This window comes from Anser cygnoides, chromosome 33, assembly GCF_040182565.1.
Source record: "Anser cygnoides isolate HZ-2024a breed goose chromosome 33, Taihu_goose_T2T_genome, whole genome shotgun sequence".
Classification (NCBI taxonomy): domain Eukaryota; kingdom Metazoa; phylum Chordata; class Aves; order Anseriformes; family Anatidae; genus Anser; species Anser cygnoides.
Window position 1 is genome coordinate 716,326 of NC_089905.1, and position 14,790 is coordinate 731,115.

A 14,790-nucleotide genomic window follows, 5' to 3' on the forward strand; every position below is an offset into this window, starting at 1 on the left:
GGGGAGTGGGGACGTCCCCCCTGCCTTGGGGGGGCAGGTGCCCATTTTGGGGGAGAGCCCCCTAAAAAAGCCCCCCCCCCCCTTAGCCACCCATGTCCCTGGGCTGTCCCCACCTTGGGGACGTGCCCGTGGAGTTCTCCAGGCAGGGTCTGGAAGGTGCCCCCAGGACGCGGGGTGGGGGGCTCCTTGGTGGGGCTTAAAATCCTTCCCAAGCCCCCTGGGGTGGGGGGTGGGGGTGGATTTCTGCGGTCCCGGTCCCCGTCCCTTTGGTCCCCGGTCCCCGGTGCCGCGGGGTGGCCTGGGGACAGCGGGCCGGTGCGGGCGGAGGAGCAGAAATAGCTCTGGAAAGAAAAATAAGGCCGGTGGCCAAGCGAAGGGGATGCCCCATGGGGCTGGGGGCCGGCCCCGTCGCTCGGCCCCCGCTCGCTCTGCAGACTTTATTAGGGCAAAGCCAATTATAGACCCGGCGGGGGGGGGGGGGGGGGGCTGGCTCTTCGGGCTGGGGGGGGGTCGGATCCGGGCACGGGGCAGCCGCAGCCCCCGGCACCGTGCCCAAGCGTGGGGCTCCAGCGGGGAGCCGGCCCCGAGCCCCCCCCAGCAGCGGGGCACGCAGGGGACAACGACAGGACGATGACAATCCCTGCCGGGTCACCCACAGACAGGGAGGGAGACCCCCCCACAGCGACCCCCACCCCCCCACACAGCGACCCCCCCACCCCACAGCGACCCCCCCCCATCCCCCAGCCATCCCTGGGGGCTCTGTGCCCAAGTTCGGCCGCTTCGTTAGGGCTGAGCTTTAATTAACGCAACCACGACGGGCAGATGGGGCCGGGCCCGATGGGTGGGTGCCCTTGGGGACAGCCCCCCCCAGCTGATGGTGGAGGGGGGGAGGACACCCATGGGTGCCATGGCCTCGTGCTTGGGGAAACTGAGGCACGGCGGCGGCGGGGCCCCTTGGGAGCTGGGGGGGGGGGGGCTCCGCGCGATGAGTTCGTGAGTGCTCAGCCCCCCCCAACAACACCCCTGCCCCCCCCCACCCCCAACGACCCCCCCACCCCCCCGACCTCGAGGTGACGCCGGGCTCCAGGAGGTGTGAGTTTTATTAACGGCGCCGTGGGGACGGGGACGGGGACGGGGCATAGAAAAACCCAACGGGGCGACGGGCGCCGGCGGCTCCTCCGGCCCGGCTGCGGCCTCTCCTCCTCCCCGAGGCTTCGGCCGGCGCGGGGGGGGCCGGGGGTTACGGGGCGGGAGGGTTAATGGGGTGCGGGACGGAGGGGACGGGGCGGGGGCCACCCCACGACGTCATTTGGGCTCGGTCGCGGGGAGAGACGAGAAAACGGCCAGAAAAGGGGCAACGGCGGGGACGGAGAAACCCTCCCGGGGGCTGGTTTTTTTTGGGGGGGGGGGAAGGGGGTGGCACGGCCCCGCGGGGACCCCGCAGGTCCCCGAGGAGGTTGGGGGGGGGGGGACCGAGCCAGCCCAGGTGGGGACCCAAAAATTCGGTGATTCGAAGAGAAAAAAAAATTACATCGGAGCCCGGGGCTGGGCGGGGGCAGCGGTTGCGCAGAGGAAGGTGCCGACGGAGGGGGCTTCAGGGCGCGGGGAGGGGGCCGCGGGGGCGTCCCCGAAGCCGGGGGACCCGGGGCGAGGACCACACCCCGCTCCTCGCCGGGTCCCCAGCCCCGTCGGGCGTCACTTCTCCGAGTTCGGCTTGAGGATGTTCCGCAGGGCGCTGGCGAGGCTGCCCTTGCTCGGGGAGCGGGCGGCGGACGGCGAGCGGGCGGCCTCGGGGGCCTCCCCCCGCAGCTCCATCTCGATGGTCATCACCACTTTCGGGGCGCGGGGAGCCCCGGCGTCACCCCCCGCCGCCGCCGCCGCCGCCGCCGCGGCACCTTCCCTGCCCGCTAACCGCTATTTCTTGTCCTTGCGGGAGTCGCCCGGGGCTCCCTTGGCTTTCTTCTCGCTCGCCGCCTTCGTGCTGCGGCTGTGGTCCAGCATGGCGTAGAGGACGGGTGCCTGCGGGGAGGGGGCGGCGTCAGCATCGCCCCCTTTCCCCCCCACCACCCCCAAAAAGCAGGAGGTGGAAATCCCTAAATCCCTGCCCCACGTTTAACCCCCCCCTCCCTCCCCCGGGTGCTCACCTGGCGGCCGCGCTTGGACGCGTCCTTGGCCGATCGCTGCAGCTTCCCCTTCTCCATGGCACTAAAACGGGGTTCGGGAAGGGAAAAAGGCAGCTCCCAGAGGTCAGCAGCCCCCACACAGCCCCCAGCCCGTGACACGGCCCCGTTCCGGGGCGGTTTTGCCCCGAATCGTTGTCGTGCCTCACCTAAGCCGTCGCTGCAGGACCGCCTGCCTCCGGAGCCAGCAGTAGCGCACGAGGTAGACGAGGGCCACCACCAGGAGCACCAGCAGCAGGGCCCCGCCGATGATGGAGCCCAGCACGACGCCGTACCGGGTGGGCACTGCGGGGGGGGGCACCGGGACCCCGTCACCCCACGGGGACGGCGGGGACGGGGACGGGGATGGGGGGACACGGGCACGTTGGGCGCCCCGTACCTTTCTCGAGGACGTAGAGCGTGACCTGGGAGGACTTGCCCACGATGTCAGGCGGGTTCTTGACGTCGCAGGTGAAGGTGCCGTTGTCGGTGTAGTCCAGGTTGTGGATGACGATGGAGCCGTCCTTGCGGCGGGGGTTGCCCGCCCACTCCATGCGCTCCTTGAAGGTGCCCACGTCATCGATGTAGGGCTGCCCCTTGGCGTAGTGAAATATCTGGTGGCGGAGAAAAGAGGGGGTGGGGGGGACACACACACACACAGGGGGTCGTGGGAGCCCTGGGCGCAGCAGGGCCCCCCCCCTCGAGACCCGTCCCGGAGCGGGCGCTTACGGAGATGCTGTCGCGGGAGCCCTCGGCCTGGAAGTGCCAGGTGATGGAGATGTCCTCGGAGATCCACTCGCTGGACCAGAAGCTGCACGAGAGGGTGACGTGGGAGCCGACGGTGCCGTACACCTCCCGCGGCGTGTACACGTGGATGGCCGACGTGGGAGCCAGCCCTGCCGGGGGGCACAGAGCCCTCAGCCCCCCGCGGGGACACCGGCACGGCGCCGCTGCCCGTCCCCAGGGCAGGGGGGGGAAGCCGGTGGCCGCTCCGCGCCCCCGCGCCGGCCCCGCGCCAAGTCCCCGGCTGCCACCAAAGGGCTTTTGTTGGCCGCGGAGAATGCACAAGGGCTGGCGGGGGACAGCGGCGCTTTGTGGGGGGCACCGGGGGGTGCCGGGCCCCCTCTGCCTGTGCCCAGCTCTCGTCCCCGTAGAGGTGACCGAGGCGGCGACGGCGACTGGGGGACGGCGGCACCCCGACGGACGCGGCCACCGGTGCTGGGGCTGTCCTCACGGCGCGGTGACGGTGACCGGGGGACGGCGGCACCCCCACGGCCACGGCCACCGGTGACACCCCCGGGAGCACGGCCAGCACCGGTCCCCGGAGCAGCGGTCCCCAGCAGCGGCCGCGTCCCCCCCCCCCTGCGCGTCCCCGCTTACCCAGCACGGCGAGGAGCCCGGCGAGGACGAGGAGGCTCCGGCTGTCCCCGGCACCTTGCGACATGGTGGCGGCTGCTGTCACCGGCCGGCTCCGAGCCGCATGGAGGGCTGGCGGGGCGCGGGGCCGGAGGGTGCCGGGCGGGTGGGTGCCGAGGTTTAAGAGCGAGCGGCGTCGAACGGCGCCGCCGGCGGCCCAATGGGCGCCGGGCAGCCGGGGCGGCGGGGTGCGGGACGCCCCGGGGGGGACACAGGGGACATTTTGTTCGGCGTTGGGCGAGGAGGGGAAGGCACGCGGCGGGCGGGGAGCCGGGCACACTGCGGCCTTTGTGCCGCCGCATTCTCGCCCCGTGGCGGAGGCGGCCGGGCAGGAATGCGGCCGGGGACGGAGGGGACGCACGGACGGGCAGCACGGGGACGGACGCACGGACGAGCTTGTTGGGGGTCTGGGGGGGGGGTGTGGGGACAGGGACAGGGGCTGTGTCCCCTCCTGTGTCCCCTCCTGTCCCATGGCCATGGTGGCTCCAGGCCTCCCAATCCCCCCGGGATGGGCAGCGTGGGGACAGACACACGGACGGGCTTTTTGGGTGCAGGGACCAGGGTGTGGGGAAGGCACTGGGGGTCGTGTCCCCTCCTGTGTCCCCTCCTGTGCCCCCTCCTGTGTCCCCTCCTGTGTCCCACCTGTGTCCCACCTGTGTCCCCTCCTGTCCCGTGGCCATGGTGGCTCCAGGCCTCCCGGTCCCCACGGGGCGGGCAGCGTGGGGACAGACACACGGACGGGCTTTTTGGGGGTGCAGGGACCGGGGTGTGGGGATGGCGCCGGGGGCCGTGTCCCGTGTCCCACCCCTGTGTCCCCTTCTGTGTCCCCCCCGTGTCCCCCCCGTCCCACAGCCACGTCTGACTGCGCCTCCCGGTCCCCGCAGGACAGACAGCTCGGGGACAGACACACAGATGAGCTTTTTGGGGGTGCAGGGACCAGGGTGTGGGGACGGCGCTGGTGGCCATGTCCCGTCCTGTGTCCCACCCATGTCCCCCCCCCGCCGTGTCCCCTCCTGCCCCCCCACCACCACGGCTGGCTCCGGGCCTCCCAGTCCCCACGGGACGGGCAGCGTGGGGACAGACGCATGGACGGGCTGTAGGGGGGTTTGAGGACCGGGATGTGGGGGTGGCGCTGGGGGCTGTGCCCCCTCCTGTGTCCCCCCCCCCGTGTCCCCATGTCCCCCCCCGTGTCCCCATGTCCCCCTCTGTGTCCCCGTATCCCCTCCCCGTGTCCCTGTTCCCTCCTGTGTGTCCCCATGTCCCCCCCCCGTGTCCCCATGTCCCCTCCTGCATCCCTGTGTCCCCCCCTTGTGTCCCCCCCCCGTGTCCCCCCCCCATGTCCCCCCCCGTGTCCCTGTGTCCCCCCCGTGTCCCCCCCGTGTCCCCCCCCGTGTCCCCTCTTGTGTCCCCCCCCCGCCTTGTGTCCCCCCCGCCCCCCAGCCGCCGCTGGCCCCGTGCCCCCCCGGGACACCCCCACCGCTCCCCCCCCCCTCTATCGGGGCTGCATTTTGGGGCGAAAACAGCGCTTTGCGGGACTTTCGGTGCCCTGCGGAGCGGCGGGGCCGGGCCCAGCCCCGGTCACACCGGGGGGGGGGGGGGGGGGGGGGGGCACCGGGGAGGGGGCGGAAGTGCGTCACGGCCGCTTCCGCTTTGCGGACGCTTCAAGATGGCGGCGCTGGCGTTGAGGTGACTCCCGCCCCCCGGGGCCCCCCCCTTCCCCCGGTATCGTCCCGGTGCCCCCGTGCCCGACCCCGGCGGCTCCCCCAGCCCCCCCCCCGTGCCCGGTGAGGGCGGCCCCGGGCCTGGTCCCAGCCCGGTGCGGGCGGGGGCCGAGAGGCGCCACCGGGGGGGGGGGGGGTGCCTGGGGGGGTGGGGAGGCCCTCGGGGACGTGGTCACGGAGCCCCGGGAGCGCTTGGACGCCCCTCGGGGGGGGGGGGCGGGGTTGGTTTTGGGGTCCCCGCCCGACTCCGGGCGCTCCCCGAGCCTCTGCCCCCCCCCCCCCTCCCGCCGGGGGTGTCCCCGCTGTGGGGCCGCTGCCGGGGGTGGGGGTTGAGGCGGCTCCGGGGGTCCCGGGGGGAGTCCAAGGGCTCGGGCAGCGGCAAAGCGGCCGCAGAGCCGCGGGCACCGGGCGCCGGCTCCGTGCCCCCCGCACCTGCCGGTACCGGGGCGGCGGCAGCCCTGCGGCGGGGCGGGAGGGGGTGGCGGGGCGTCACCGGGACCGGCGGGAGGAGGCGGGTTCGGGGTGGGAAGCGGTGGGGAAACGGGGCACGGGTCTGGCTCCCTTCAGCCTCGGGGCAGGCAGCGGGGGGCTGGGGTTTGCCTGGCCGGGACGAGCCCGAATATCGGGGGAATCGGTAAAATTAAGGCCGTTGTCGCCGCAGGGAAAGGGCAGCGCTGACCCCGTTCCGCGCCGCAGCAGCTCGGGGCAGGCCCCGCGTCCTCACGGAGCCGTCACACGCGGCTTCGGTGGCCCCCGGCAGGAATAACCCCAAACATCCCCCGGGACCACCCCTGCGGGGCCGGGCCATCGCCCGTTCGCCTTCACTCCGCGAAAGTTTTATTCCTGCCGCCTCCCCGCCGCCGGTTACGGACGTTTGGCTCTTTGGTGTCAGCGTCGAAGCTGGGTTTTGGGGGTTTCGTCCCCTTAACGCGGCCTCTTTGTGGCCGTCGGGCTTTCGTGGGAAGCTTTTTGGGGCGGTTTGCTGAAAATCAGAGCTCCCCGGCGCGATCGCAGCGCGGGCTCGGCACGCGAGACGAAGGCGGGTCTCCGCTTTGAAGCCCTCCCCTCCTGCCCGCTTCTGCCCGGTGGATGAAGGAAGCGTCTTCGATCACCTCCCGTCTGCCGCCTCCGTGGCAAAAGCCGAGCGGTTTTTACAGAGCCGTCGCGCCGGGTAAATGCCGACGGCCTCCGCTGCTGCGACGCGGGGCCGCTGCTCCTCGAGAGCCGGCCCCGGCGCCTCCTGAAGTTGGGCTCCCGAGGGAGAAAACCCCCGAATTATTGGGTCCCCGGCAGCTCCCGTTGTCCCCGAGCTGCCACCTGCGTCCTTGTCCCCTCCTGCAGGTGGCAGCCGGCGTGGGCGAACCCGGGTCTGTGGGCTCCCGCTTGAGGGCTCGGGTTTTATTTTAGGGAAAACCGTGCCTGCCGGTGATCTGGAAGGAAACGGCCGGGAGCTGGAGCCGATGCCGCAGCTCAGAGCGGGATAAAAAAACGGAGGGGACGGGGGCCGGGGGCGCCGTGACCTCGACTGGGGAGCTGCGGGGCCGCGTTTCGCAGGCGGTGTTCATCGCGCTGAAGCGAGCGGCGATGCTTTGAGTCTTAAAAAGAAAAAAAAAACGTATTAAAATTGTGCCGAGAGGACGGGGAGCTCGTGCCGGGGGATCGGGCTGTGAAGAGGCGCAGGCGTGCTGCGTTCCGCCCGGTTCTGAGCGCTCTGGTCCGGGGCCTGAGCTCCCTCCTCCAGCACCGCTGGTGCTGAGCAGCTCCCGAGGAGCTGAAGGAGGCTGGGGCTCCGGAAAGGAGGACGCGGAGGGTGTGAGAGGCGCGTCAATAATTAATAGCCTGCGGGCACAGATTAATTATTCACCTCCCCTCCCCTGCCCGGGGCTGCTCCCCCCCGGGCCTGGCCGAGCTGCGAGCACCGGGCGGGGAGGTGGCGATGGGGTTTTGGGGAGAAACAGCCCCGTCTGCTACGGGCCCGCGCCCCGCCTGCCCCGGGGAGCGGCCGGGAGGGCTCCCGGAGCTTTCTGAGGCTTTTTGCGGCTTTTTTGTGTTGTTTCCAGGGGTCTCGTGATGGGGAAGGGGGGCTGGGTGGAGGCTGCGAGCCGCTTCCCCCCCCCTGCAGCTCAGCCGAGTTTTCAGGGAGGGCTTTGAGGAGCTCGAGGCCGTGCCCAGAAAGGTTTTGGGTGGGGAAGCGGCACGGGGCCGTAGCGAGGCTGTTTTTGCAACAGAAACTCGTGGGATTTGGCTTTTTCCCACGGTAGCTGAGCGCAGATGGTGGAAATTTGGAACGGAACAGCCCCGCAGCCGGCGGCGCTCGGCAGGCAGCAGCCGCGGCGAGACGAGCGCAAGCTGCGGTGCCGTCCCGCAGAGCTGCGGGGCCTCGAGCCCTGCCTCCGGAGGCGAGGGAGGGTTTGGAAGGGAAACATCCCCGGGGATCGTTAACGCCGGATCTCAGAGCCGCTTCGTAACGACGGCCGGGAGCTGACCCCCAGGTGTTTGCCCAGCCGTGCTCTCAGGACAGCCGAAGAGCGGCAGAGCTTCGTTAACCTGCCGCCGCTAACGAAGCGCCGGGAGACGCTGCTGCAGGCGCCTGGGTGTTTGAGGAGGTTAATTAATTAACGAATGCCCCCGTCAGGCGCTGCCCCCCGCCTCGTTCCTACCGGGGAGCGCAGCGCTGCCTCTTGACGCCCTGTCCTCGCTCGGAGCGCCGCGAGCGGCCGCCGGAGGTTCCAGCCCACGGCCGCAAGCGCTCGAGCAGCGCCGGGCCGGGGCTCCCGCTCCTCGGGGCGCCATGAAATCCCTTTTCCACCTCCCGGCCGCAGCGCTGGCGTGGCCGAAACGCTGCGTGGGGCGGGCTGGGACGTCCCCGCAGCCAGACGAGGGGCGATGTCACCCTTCCGGGCGCGGGGATGGCGGTGGCCTCGAGCAGCCCTTCCCGTGGAGCCCTGCAGGTGGGTTTCCAGGGACTGCGCCCGCTCGCACCCGCCCTGCTCATCGCTGGAGGGAGAGCGAGCGCTCAGCTGCCTCGGCACGGCCCTGAGCTCAGGGCGCAGTTCAGCCTGTCCTACAAACGAGAGGCTAATTACCCTGAGGCTAATTACAGGGCGTCGTAAAGAACGAACCCGCGGGCAGGGTCTGGAGGCTTGAGGTGAGAGCTCGGAGGTTTAGGAACAGCCCAGACCTCGCACCTTGGGGCCGATTTTAAGGCACAAACCCCCAAAATGGTGAATTCCCTCCCCGGCGTTGCGTCGGCGCTCACGAACCTTCTCCACCTCTCTTGCAGGTGCGTCGGGCGGCGCTGCCTGCTGGCTCGGCTCGGCCCCGGCCTCCCCGTGCGACAGTGAGTGTGAGGGTTTGGGGGGGGGTAACGGGATTAAATTCTGCCCCGAGGGATCGTGGCCGAGGCGGGGGGGGGGGGGGGGGGGGCACGTGTGCTTTCCATCCCGTTAGTGACTGCCCCATCCCCGCCGTGCGGCCGGCCGGGCACTTAGTGCATCACGCCGTCAGCGCGCGGCCTATTTAGGGGATAAATAAAGGGCGGGGGTCCCTCGGCGGGGCCGCTGCCCCCCCCCGGCCGCTCTGCGTCACCCCACTGGCAGCCTGGCACCTGGAGGATGGGGGGCCGGGAGCCGCAAATCCTCCCCGTGCTGTCGGGCTTAGGGAGGAGCGGCGATTTGCTGCTAAATTGGGCTCTAAGCGTAATTGTTGCGTAATCTCAGGCGCATTAAAGGACGAGCAGCTCGTCGTTTGGTGCAGCGTGCGATCAGCGGGGCGGCGCGGAGCAGGGCTGCGCGTTATCGGCGTTAGGGAACGCGCTGATAGCCCGCGCCCCGGCCTGGGCGTGCTGCTCCGCTGCCGGCCTGGGCTCCGCACAGAGCCGAGCTTTGCGGCCTGCCCCTTACTGGTCTTAATTAGCGGTTAATAAATTGCTGGCGGAGACCCTCCCGTGCCCGTGCACGGCTGGAGCCCCCCCCCGCCCCGCCGTCCGGTCCCCCCCTCACTGCCCGTCCCCTCTTCTCTTCGCAGCGTCGTCCCGATGGCGACGACGGCCAAGGAGGAGATGGCTCGCTTCTGGGAGAAGAACACCAAGTCCAGCCGTCCCCTGTCCCCTCACGTCACCATCTACAAGTAAGGGCCCCTCGGCCACGCGCGGGGACGCCCCCGGGCCCTGAGTTTTGGGGGAACCCGGCCCCTGCATGCATTTCCCCCGGCGCTTCGGGCGCAGGTCGGGGCGACCGTCTGTGAACGCTATGAACAGCACGAGCTGGGGGGGCAGCGCGCCCCCAGTACCCCACGGGGTTGTTAAAACTCAAGTTTTTTTCACATGGGGCACTGAGGACGGGTGCCCCCCGCCTCGCAGAGCCGTGCCTCTCCCTCACCGGGGGGAGGACGGCTTTTTTGGGGGCCGCTTCTGTCACTTTTCCACGTTGCCTCACTTAGCTCCGGGTCTGGGTGCCCAGCCCCTGCCCCCGTGTCCCTAAAGCCCTTCGCAGCCTCCCGTTCCGCCCCCTCGGAGCTCTCTTGGAGCCCTTCCCCAGGCCGTGCCCGCGCCGTGCGCCATTCCCAAGCTGCCTCTGCAAATTCCCCCGGCTCTCCCCTCTCGGATTCCTCGAATAGCTCCGAGCGCAGGCCCGGCCGCGCCGAGCTCTCTCTAGGAACAGGCGGGGCCCTGCCTTCTCCCCGCTCCTGCCGCCCCCCTCCTCGTGCCGCGTTTTGCTGACGAGCCCGGTTTGTTTTGCAGGTGGTCGCTGCCCATGGCGATGTCCATCACGCACCGCGGCACCGGCGTCGCGCTCAGCTTAGGTGCGTTGTGTCTCCGACCCGCTCGCGGCGCGCGGGGCCGGCTCCCTCCGGGCGGCTCGGAGACGTGCCTGCGGGTTTCTCCCCCTCGCCTCCGGTTGCGGCGCTGGCTTCCAGCAGCGGGGTTTTCTCCCCGCTTATCCGTGCCCACATCTCCTCGCGCCGCGCTGGCTCCAGCCCTGCAAAGGAATCGATGCTCCCTGGGGTTTAAAAGCCCCTCAGAGCCCTCGCGGCGCTGTGGCCTGGGTGCCCCCGTCCCTAATCCTCCTTCCAGACCTCCCCCAGCCCGCAAAAGCTGCTCCAGATCTCAGCCCCTCTCTTCAGCGCCTGTTTTTTTCTTTTTTTTCCCCCCCCTCCATCCGAGGGAAGGGCTGGCAGCCCGGCAGAGCTTTGGGGATTTTCCCTGGCACTGTCGGAGTCTCGCAGCTTGCTGGGAGCGGCCGCTGCCTTCCCGGGGATCCTGCTGGAGGAGAAGGCGGCGCTGCCATCCAAGCTGCTAAAACCCCCTCCGGCGAGCTGGATGCCTGACCGCGACCGGCTGCTTCCTTTCCATCCCGGCAGCGGGAAGGAGCTGCCGAGGGGGGAGGAGCTGGGTCGGCTTCTGCGGGAGAGCAGCGAGCGAAGGGGGCTCCGAGGAGGCGCGCGGGGCCGAGGCCTCACCTCCTTCGCCCGAAAAGCGCAGCCGGGCGGAAGCGAGAGGGGGGCAGCGAGGGCGGGGAGGTCGGGCCTCCCAAAACCGGCACCCGTGCGCGCCCCCAGAGCCTCCGTGCGCAGCGCAGGGCTCGGGGTTTTATCCCCGGGAGCTGGGGACGTGCCTGGCCCCGTGGCACAAGGTCCCTGGCAGCAGCCCGAGCTGGCGGGGCCGCTGCTGCCCTTTCGGGTGCCGCATAAAGGGGCTGTTTGTCAGCCTCCGCCGGGGCGGGAGGCCATCGCTTTCCGCGCCGATGGAGCGCGGAGGAGAATCGCTTTCTGCCGAGGAGGGGGAAGCGCTCATCTCCTCTCCGCTGAGGGCTGTAATTACGGGAGCCTCTGCCTTCCTGCGCTCCTTGGGGGCTGGCACAAAGGCTGTTGAGCAGACGAGTGGCTGAGGAGGGGGGGAAGCAGCCGGTTGCCTCGCGCCGGCCTCAGCCCAGGCGCCCGAGCGCTGCAATCAGGCGCTGTCGAGCTCGCGACGTGGCTGGCGGCTCGCTGCGGTCGCTCCCGTTCTTTAGGCAGTGCCGTCTGGAGAAAGCCCTCCCGGCCTGGAGACGGGGACCCGAGGGCGTTGCTGCAGGGCTGCGTCCTCGCGGTTCCCACCTCGCTCGCCCCTTTCACCTTGACTTTGGGCTGGTGTCGCTGCCGTTGCCCGAGCTCCTGCCGGGCGTTGACGCAGCCCCGCTGCAGGACCCACCCTCGGGGCGTTGCTGCCCCCGCCTGGAGCCCTCGGCACCCGGGGGTGCGTTGGCACGGCACAGCTGCCCCCAGGCAGGAGAGGCCTTCTCCCTCCTTCCTCTGCTGACGCTTTCGGTTCAGGCCCTGTCCCCAAACCAGGGACACAGAGGTGGCCCCGTGTGTGACCAGCAGGAGCGTCCCTTGCTGTGCGGGGTTTGTGGCCGGGCGGACAGATTTGGCTGGAGCTGCTCTCAAGCGTGGGGAAAAAAAACGGGCGCGGAGCTGCTCCCAAGCACAGCTCCTGAGCCTGGGGCTCCTCTTCTGGGGCCTCGGGCTTCCACCAAGGGTGCTGCCGCGTGCCCGGGTCTTTGGGGACAGCGCGGGGCCGCTGCCGCCGGCCTCACCCGCGGGCTTTGTCTCCTGCAGGCGTCTCCCTCTTCAGCCTGGCTGCCCTGCTGCTCCCGGAGCAGTTTCCCCACTACCTGGCCATGGTGAAGTCGCTCAGCCTGGGCCCCGCTCTCATCTACTCCGCTAAGTTCGCCCTGGCTTTCCCCCTCTCCTACCACACCTGGAATGGGATCCGGCACCTGGTGAGTGGGCTCCCGGTGCACCCAGGGGAGCGAGGGGGGGGGAAGCTGCTGCTGCTGTGGGAGCTCCGGGTGTGCGGTCTGGGAAGGTGCCCTTGGAAACGAGAATTAATCACCTCTGAGCTATTTTGGGGTACGTTTAAGTCGCAAAGAGCAGCGCCACGCTGACGCTTCACGGGGCGGCGCAGCCAGCTGCAGCATCCCCTGCTCCGCGGGGCCGTGCGGGCAGAAGTGCCCCCCCCCTCTTTGCTCATTTTCCCCCCCCTCCTCCCGCTCCTAAATGACGCTGAGCTGTTTAACGAGCCTGGAAGACGCAGCACAGGGGGCTGGCGACGGAAAGTAACCCGTGGTGTCTGCCCCGGGCCGCAGCGGAACAGGCGGCTCTGCTCAGCCGAGCTTCCTGTGTTTGACGAAGGAGGGGGAGCCGGAGAGCTGAGGGTTCCTTGCTGGGACGAGTACCAGACGTGCTGCTTTTTGGAGCTGATTTTGTTTTTCCTGCAGCTCCAGCTAGCTTTGGTTTTAGGGCAGCAAATCGCAAAAGCAGCCGGCCCGGAGCGTGACGCGATCCTCCCGCTGCGGGCGGCGGCGGCGGCGGCACGTGCGGAGGCGCGGGCTCGTGCCGCGGGTGCTGACGGCGCCGGAGCTGCTTGGTGCCGCTCGTGTCCTGCACCCAGCAGCAGCCGTCGCGAGGCGCTCGCGGCAGCTCCCGGCCGGGCTGCCGGGGTGCTGCGGGAGGAGCCGCTGCCGCTGGCGCTCGGTGCCCGCTCTGCGAGCGCTCGGAGGTGCTGGTGGGCAAACGGAGCGGTCGTAAGCGGCTCCGTGCTCTGAGCATCGTGAGCTGAACGCGTGCTGGAGTCTCTGACCGCGCATATAAATTAGGCTGCCGATTAAATCGTTGGGAGAACGAACCCGGCGGCGCTAGCCCCCCGGCCGAGCTCGGCAGCGCGGCACAGCGACGGTGCGAAGGGAATAAAGGGGGAGCGGGTTCGGGCTGGGGGCTCCGTGGCTGTGCTCGGCCACCCGGCTTGCGCCGCCCAAAATCAGGTGGGAGATGGGAACCCGTCCGCGGCACCCAGGGGTGCAGCAGCTGCTGCTTCTGAACCTGGCGCGCTGTGGCCGCGGGGGATTAGGGAGAGCTCCCCGGGGCGGCTTTGCTGCTGGGTGGGGGGGTTGGGGGGGGGGATCAGCTTCCTCCGGCACAGCCCGGAGCCCCCTGCCCGTTTCCTTGCAGTGACAGATGCTCGTCCCTGTTCGTAGCCCGTAATCTAGAGGCAGGTTTTTGGGGTGGTTTTGCTAGTTTTTTACCGGGGCAGCGCCTCTCCCCCTGCGCCCGGCACAGCCCCGCAAGGCCCCGTCCGTGTCCCCGCGTGCTAACTCCGCTGTCTCTTCTCTCCCCGCAGGCGTGGGACCTGGGGAAGGGCTTCAAGCTCAGCCAGGTGCAGCAGTCCGGGGTGCTGGTCCTGGTCTTGACCCTGCTCTCCTCGGCGGGGCTCGCGGCCCTGTGAAGGCTCCTCCCGGTCGACGGCCTCCCGGTTTTTGGAAGATTTGTTCCGTCCTGGCCCACCTGGGGATGCACGAGGAGAGGGAGGCGGGGGGGGGACACACTCCTGAATAACTAGAAGCCTTTGGGGGAGGGGGCGCTTCCCCTGCTGACGAATCTCGCGGATGATCAGAGTTGCTTTTCCTTAGCCCAGACGAAGCGCTGCGCCCAGCTGGCTGCCTCGTTGCGGCGGGGGGGGGGCGTGGGGGGTCTCGTGCTTGCGGCGTCGCACTCCTGCGAGCTGCTGGACTTAACCCGAGCAAAGTCCAGGGCGTTTCTTTGCTCTGCCCTGTCCCCGAGCTTGGGACAATGCTGGATCTGTGTCCCCGCGGCTCCGAGTGGCTCGGGGAGGCCGGCAGCACGCGTGTAGGCTCGGCGCAGGACAACCGTGCGCATTGAGGGCAGCCTGTGCCAGGGGAGGGAGAGCGGGCGCAGCTGCCAACGCCGGCACCCGCGCGGGGAAGGGGACATCTGGGCTGCCCGCGTGCCACCGCGGTGCTCAAATCCCGACTCCTCGCCATTGAAATTGTTCTAATTCAGCCAGGTTTGGGGGCTCCGCAGCCCCTGCCACGTCCGGGTTTTCCCGTTGGGAAGCTGCTCTGTCAGCGGCGTGCCCGGGAGGGCCGTGGCTCTCCCGCCGCGTGTTGCCAGCGGCTGCCGGCTCAGCGCTTCTTCGTCGCCCACCTTTGCAATAAAGCAGCCTCGATCCTTCACACGTCTTCGGGCTCGGCTCTTAACCGGGGAGGCAGACAAGAAGGGGGGAGCGCTTTGCTGTGAGGTTAAGGGACTCGCGGCTTCCCAGAGAGGCTGGGATGGAAAAACAAGCTCTTGGCCGGGTTTGTGGAGCCAGGTGGAGCGCCTGAACTTTGGAGTTTGGCTGGGGGGTTGCTGTGCGGAGCGCTGCCAGCCCAGCGGAAAGGCATTTCCTACCTGGGGCCGTGTTTGTTTGGGACACCCGCGCCCGGAGCGCGGCTTTTTTGCTGCAGTCCGCCCAATTTTTGAGGTTCGCTTTGCAAAGGGGACGGCGCAGAGAGGAGCGCTGCCTCGCTTCTCCGTCCCAGCGAGGGTCTCGGCCTCCTTCCCGCGCACGGCATCCGGCCAGACGCCGGCTTTACGGGGAAACAGCTGCTCTCAATGCGGGCTTGCCTGGGGGGGGGGAAGCTGCCCTGATGAAGAAGCAGCCGGAGCTGCTGCCT

At 69.8% G+C, this 14,790-nt stretch overlaps 2 protein-coding genes across 2 annotated transcripts; one reads left to right on the forward strand and one right to left on the reverse strand.

Annotated features, from left to right (window-relative positions):
• Nucleotides 1-1,082: 1,082 nt before the first annotated feature.
• On the reverse strand, nucleotides 1,083-3,817 carry MPZ (myelin protein zero). The gene is given in 6 exon segments (XM_048055494.2): nucleotides 1,083-2,019; nucleotides 2,145-2,205; nucleotides 2,330-2,465; nucleotides 2,560-2,773; nucleotides 2,889-3,055; nucleotides 3,540-3,817. Coding segments are annotated over 6 exon segments (966 nt in total). The 5' UTR covers nucleotides 3,604-3,817; the 3' UTR covers nucleotides 1,083-1,695.
• A 1,369-nt stretch (nucleotides 3,818-5,186) lies between these two features.
• On the forward strand, nucleotides 5,187-14,307 carry SDHC (succinate dehydrogenase complex subunit C). The gene is made up of 6 exons (XM_066986083.1): nucleotides 5,187-5,261; nucleotides 8,580-8,636; nucleotides 9,323-9,424; nucleotides 10,038-10,099; nucleotides 11,894-12,057; nucleotides 13,455-14,307. The coding sequence occupies exons 1-6, from the start codon at nucleotides 5,242-5,244 to the stop codon at nucleotides 13,557-13,559; spliced, it is 510 nt and encodes a 169-aa protein (XP_066842184.1). The 5' UTR covers nucleotides 5,187-5,241; the 3' UTR covers nucleotides 13,560-14,307.
• Nucleotides 14,308-14,790: the final 483 nt, after the last annotated feature.